The sequence below is a fragment of the Doryrhamphus excisus genome, linkage group LG2, assembly GCF_037039965.1.
Source record: "Doryrhamphus excisus strain RoL-2023G ecotype Guam linkage group LG2, RoL_Dexc_Guam_v1.1, whole genome shotgun sequence".
Taxonomy (NCBI): Eukaryota; Metazoa; Chordata; class Actinopteri; order Syngnathiformes; family Syngnathidae; genus Doryrhamphus; species Doryrhamphus excisus.
The window spans coordinates 12,531,941-12,537,755 of NC_136358.1; the positions used below are offsets into that span (position 1 = coordinate 12,531,941).

General features: G+C 41.5%; 1 protein-coding gene across 3 annotated transcripts; it reads right to left on the bottom strand.

Moving 5' to 3' along the window:
• Window positions 1-1,885: 1,885 nt before the first annotated feature.
• Window positions 1,886-5,815, bottom strand: LOC131132458 (nuclear transcription factor Y subunit beta-like). Of its 3 annotated transcripts, none has more exons than XM_058078080.2 (7): window positions 5,652-5,815; window positions 4,544-4,634; window positions 3,487-3,617; window positions 3,189-3,386; window positions 2,685-2,754; window positions 2,526-2,605; window positions 1,886-2,365 (listed from the first exon to the last, which is right to left on the bottom strand). In XM_058078080.2, the coding sequence occupies exons 2-7, from the start codon at window positions 4,632-4,634 to the stop codon at window positions 2,333-2,335; spliced, it is 603 nt and encodes a 200-aa protein (XP_057934063.1). In that variant the 5' UTR covers window positions 5,652-5,815; the 3' UTR covers window positions 1,886-2,332. The 3 variants fall into 3 exon arrangements, with proteins under 3 accessions (XP_057934063.1, XP_057934064.1, XP_057934065.1); XM_058078081.2 differs by lacking the exon at window positions 5,652-5,815 and adding an exon at window positions 5,366-5,640; XM_058078082.2 differs by lacking the exon at window positions 5,652-5,815 and adding an exon at window positions 5,512-5,562.

Genomic DNA, 5,815 nt, shown 5'->3' on the forward strand with positions numbered 1-5,815 from the left:
TGTACTTTTGAATAACTGAAGTACAACATGGTGTGGCTGAAGTGAAAATTACAAAAATGTCATCAAGCAAATGTTTTGTAGTGCTCTGTGGGAGGAAACATGGAGTAATGATAGGTCCCAGACCACTCCACACCTTGTTATCAGAGACCTGGTACCAAGTGGAGAGGCATCTGGAGCATTAAGAGGTGTGTGTGTGGGGGGGGGGGTGAAAAAAGTTTGGTGTCAGGGAGTTCTGGGATGCCTCTTTCCTTTGCTTTGACTGTAGGGCGCTTTGTTGTCAGCCCTCCTCGCTTTGGGGGTCATGCTGCCATTCATCCCCCTTTCAGGGCAGATGGGGTTAAAGGTGAAAGACAGGAAGGAGGTGATACTGTGTGAGTCCAGGGATGGCATTCTGCAGATATAAGAGACAGCTTTTGGGTCAAGGGATGAGTGACAGCAGGGCTGAAGCACAGATATGTGTCTATCTGTGCATGATAGCGGCTCACTTATTGGGGGCGGGGGCTGTTGGCAAGATCCACAACAGACGTCCACAGCAGCTTTATTGATAGGGGGGCTGGATTTCAATCAAATATTTTAGAAAAGCTGAGTGAGGGGGCGTGGGGGGGGGTTCATGAAGTGTTTTTTTTAGTTTGCAGACTAAACTTTTTTGTCTGTAGTTAACTCATAATTAATCACAATTAAACAAAAATATATACGTTTTTTTTATAATAAATAGGGATGTAAATATCTTAGTGGTAACTGACTGGATACACATCTAGGTAGACCATACAAACAAAAACATGTGATACAGTATTAACTTTAATACTACACATCTTTATCCTTTTAAGTTTTATTATTAAAAACAATTTCTAGTCATGTGGTACATGTTTAAAAACTGAATGTGAGCCAACAATCAGCAAATCAGCAATTGGTGAGACATGGAGAAAAGGTGGGATTAAATAAGCTCTGCTTCTTCCTACTCCTTATCGAGGATGTATAACTGTGCTTTAATGTGTATAAACTTACACTTGGGGTTATTTATAGTGTGACTTCAATACAGCAAGGGATGGGAGGGGTAGCAATCAGTCTGGCAGATGTGTAAAGCAGCTGGAAAGAAGGAAAAGGAAAGGGCGGAGTGTGTGTGTGTGTCATTGTGTACATATGCCATAGATGTGCATACAAGTTTAGTGAGACATGCTGGCACTATGTGTCTGTCCATCATGGGGTGCAGGGAGACGCCAGCAGAATGGAGCGTTCCTACACAAGTGTGGGTGCGGCTCAGGAAGCTCCAAGCGGGGAAAAGCCTTTCAAGGCGGTTCCTGTGCTTGTATAGCAGGAAATGACATGTCCTTTTTAGCCCCAACAGGAAATATGACATTTAAATTACTTGCATCGACACGGTAGCGAGACCAAAACTGGAAACATGAAGTGTGACTGCCACTAATTTAAAGTTGAAACTTTGACTTTTGGAACTAGACATAGGAAGAAGCAAACACAGTCAGATAACTGTTTTCTTAAGTCTAAGCATACTTGCATTATGCTTAATACATTAATGAAAACATAATACGTAGTGTATACAGCTAATGCATAAATTAATCCTCACAGGATTTTAAGAGCATAATTCATTTCATTAAATGGACCACTTTGTCAGCAAGTCATTTGCAGTGGCAACATACAATGTATAGTTATTACAAAAATTATTAGCATTATGATGAAGGAAGCTTTTGAACAGCAGTAACTAATCAAACGGAGAACATATTTTTTAGTTAATGTGCTAAAATGTATCACTGTGTTAAAGATGCAGAGGTTCAACCATACATGGGCAATATGCAATCATGGATGGAAGCCACTGGCATCTATTTTATAGGGTGTTTTAATGCTATAAATAAAAATGCTACTAAGTTAACACATTTTGAACATTTTTATTCCAATGACTTCAGTACATGACAAATTGGGTGAATTTACAAAAGACCTGGCATGACAGAAGCATCTCTTCTTGCAGTTTATTTGGAAAAGTCGCTAAAAGTAAGCTTCCCATTCTCTCCCTCCTGCTCCCTAACCAGATCAAAAAAAAAACAACAAACACAAAAGCAAACATTACAATGCACACATGAACAAAAAAATGAGACAGCTGATTATCACGTAAAGACTAGCCTTTAAAAAGAAAAACAGCCATGTTTCCAATGTGGTTCAGATGAAATCCAAAACATTTTGGTACCATACAGCTAGCAACTACACTTCCTACTCAACAGTGATTTCTCTGTACATGAAAGATACGCCTTTCCACCAGAGCCATGGGTCGTAGGCCATCTGGCGAGCATGGGCAACTTGTTAACGCTGAGGTAAGACCCTGTCATGAGAACTGGATCTGCTGTACGGTGGGAATCTGTAACACAGGCAGGAGGGTGCTTGAACAATCAGGTGGCATTTAGACAGGAAGTACTATAGATGCTCCAATTAACATTATTTAATTTATATATGAATTTTCAAATAATTACGGTCTAGTGGCTGTTGCATTCAAGCCACATCGAAAAATTGTACACTACCTGTTGATATGAGGTGGTGTACACCATGACGTTTTGCTGCTGACCATCTGCTGTTATAATTCCTGCTGGAAGAGGGTTTGCTGCAGAGGGGAGAAAAAGGCACATGTAGCGTTTGTGTGCTTCTAAAACAGAGAAATTTGAAGACAAAAGTTAACGCACTGAAGCTATCGTCTGTGAGCTCCTCTCCAAGGCCGTCCGCTACAGGCATCCCCTTCTCCCCTTTCATTGCCTAGGGAGGGGAAAATAATGCACACCGCTGATAATAATACACGACATGATGCTGCTATTCTAGAATGCTACGCTAAAATACGAGCACTATGTTACAGTCCTGCCTTTAGAAAGATCACTAGAAATGAATGACTCTATATGACCGCTATACACCGTGGACCATTGTTTTACCACAATTACTGACATGTTGCGCTACCTAGTGGCAGAGTTAGTGAATTGCAGTTTCATGTACCCCTCCAAACAGTGCATGGGCAAAATTTTAATTTGAAAGAGATGCTATTTTTTACAGCACGCATCAATTGTAAATGAAATGCATCTCAGCAGTAGGTGTTGCTAACAATCTGGTGAACCTTTGTTGTTCTAACCAATTACACCAAATTAAGCATCACTCTTTCTAAAATGGTAGAACTTTTGGTGCAGGTCTCTTAAGCTCACCTCTCGGAACTTCTGCAAGTAAAGCTTGAGCGGCTCCACGTACATGTCGAAGCCCAGCGTGGACATGGCGAACAGGATGTCCTCGCCGTTGATGGTCTTGCGCTTCTCCTGGTGGCAGCGCTCGCTCGCCTCGCTCGTGATGAAGCTGATGAATTCGCTCACGCACTCTTGGACGCACTCTTTGGCGTCTTTTGCTATCTGCAAGGAAAATGCACACACGTCTTGCAAGATGTGTACTTGGAAAAATAGCAGCAGAGGTCATGGAATTCACACAAGACGTGCGTTGCCCCTGACAGACCTTTCCAGTTTGTGGGACAGCGTTTTTCATGATGCGAGCCACATTAGCAATGGGGAGATAGATGTCCTGCTCCCTGTAGTTGTCCTTCGAGCCACCTTCTTCATGATCGTTCATACTTTCATCCGCATCATCTGGGAGAAAAAAATTTAAATACAGTATATAGTATAAATTAATATAAATTTAAATACAGTATAATTCCTTGTTTAGCACAGTTTATTATTAATAGATGTTAAAAACATCTGTTTTTAACATTAGAGCCCTCTACACTGGCAATAACACCCCTATAGTCACTTGTAATACCAATACAGTAGATATAATTACAAAAAAATAGGCTATTTACAACAAATCGGATTTATGATAGTGTGTGTTGCAATAAAAATATCATGTGACATGAAGTGACGTCATGGGGTTCAGAGTGGAGTTTCAGCTTGCCATGGGTTACGGCTGCAAATGTAGCCTGTGTTAGTATGTTTATTACTACTATATTACTTTTATTGTGACTGTGGCAGGATAATTCAAACCTGAAATAAAAGCCTATTGCTCCGGTAATCAAGTCTGATGCTTGTGTGCCTCACTGAACATTACAGCGACATGGCTGATACCCAGTGACCAGTGTAGAATACCATATAGTATTATGTCTGATGGCATTTTCTGAATGCCTTACATTTGTATTGTTCATTTAGCCATTTCTATGCTTGAAAGGGCTTAATTTAGGGCACCATCTTTCTGTTATTTCTCATATTCGATTCAACAGTATTTCTCACCTTTGTTTGGCTTATTGAGGTGAGAAACACTATTGAACTCAAGAAATAACGCATGGTAATACTGTACGTGTTAAGAGTTTGCACTGTGAACAATCATCCACTAGATGTCAGTAATTTCCCCTTTTATGTCTACCGTGTATGCAAGCCGTAATGCAGACATTTGTTGACAATGTGGCAGCGTTAGATAACAATCACTGGATCTCCCAACCGTAACTAGATGGATGTCATATTTCAGCCTACTGTCTAGGCTCTTATTTAAAGGGGAGATAATAGAAACGACGGCATTCTCTCACCATCTTGCTGGAGGACATAGTGTGTGGACGGCATGTACTCTCCAGCGATTCCCAGCTGGGAGGCGTCGGTAGTGGGACCGTCTCCGTCCATCTGGGACACAAATAATCATCATCACACATCTTACACACTGACAGGTGTCTAATTGAACCCTTTGGCTTATTTGCCCACGACACTATGATGGATTTCTGCACACCCGTGGAAACAATGACAGACAAAATGTTAATAAATTAAAATGCCTGTCACATTTTGAAAGTTATTTTCCAAAGAGTGCACTGTACAAACAATAAACTGCTATTTTATACTTGTTCTCCTCTAAAACAGCATATTATATATTTATTATATTTATTACAAATTTTCTTCAACCAAGACAATGAAATGGAAAAAAACGTTTACTTTGGCTGGTCTCAGACGGATATTACAAGACGTGACAACGAAGTAAACAACTTTACTTGTAAAAGTAAAAAATAATGAGATGCATGTGTAGGTCATATAAAATGACGTCATTAGTTGTGGCCTATTGGAATGACGTAATATTGGACCTTATGCTACATGTCAACGAGTACCATTGGTTTCCTTCGGACAAAATCCTATGTATTTAACGTTGGCATACTTAAAGCTAAACTCGTATACGTAATTGCACATTTATACAAAACACCCGCCAAAATGATGTCTCCGTTTGCAAGGCTAAGGTGTGCTAACTATCGTATAGCATGCTAGCAAGTGATAATCAAATGACCAACGCTAGCTTGTGTGTCTGAGCCTAACGAAAACGTTGGTTTCGTTTCTGCCTGACAAAGAAGAGGCCATTCGCCGCCTGTTACCTGCAGTAGGTAAACCCGCACAGACACGGTGTTCCCATTGCAGGAGTTGACGTTTTAAATCCACAGCGGCGAAAAGCGTCGGCCTGTCGTTCCTTTGTCGAACGCAGCACGGCAAGAACGTGGTCGCGGCTGAAACGTTTCCTAACCGTCAGTTTAAAAGTGTCGCCAAAGCGTTACTTCCTCGTTCACTCAGACGACAAATAAAAAAAGTCGGACGGCGGCGGACATTTCCATTCGAGCTAACGAGAAATCGGTTAGCAATCATTGGCCGGAGCCAGACACAGACCTGCAATGAAGCCCTGGTTGGTTATCTCCCTGAGACGGCTGTTTGGTTGGACAGAAAATGGCTGCGAAAGGACCAGTCCCAGCGCGGGGCCGTGGGTGCACTACAGACTCTGGCCACTAGAGGGTCTGCGTTCATGGACCCATCGAAAGCTCCTAACTTCTGCG

Coding starts and splice junctions, on each gene's coding strand:
- LOC131132458 (XM_058078080.2), bottom strand. CDS start 4,634: ATGGACGGAGACGGTCCCACTACCGACGCCTCCCAGCTGGGAATCGCT. Junction 3,618..4,543: donor CTATGTCCTCCAGCAAGATG/GTGAGAGAATGC, acceptor TTTTTCTCCCAG/ATGATGCGGATGAAAGTATG. Junction 2,606..2,684: donor GCTCACAGACGATAGCTTCA/GTGCGTTAACTT, acceptor TCCCCTCTGCAG/CAAACCCTCTTCCAGCAGGA.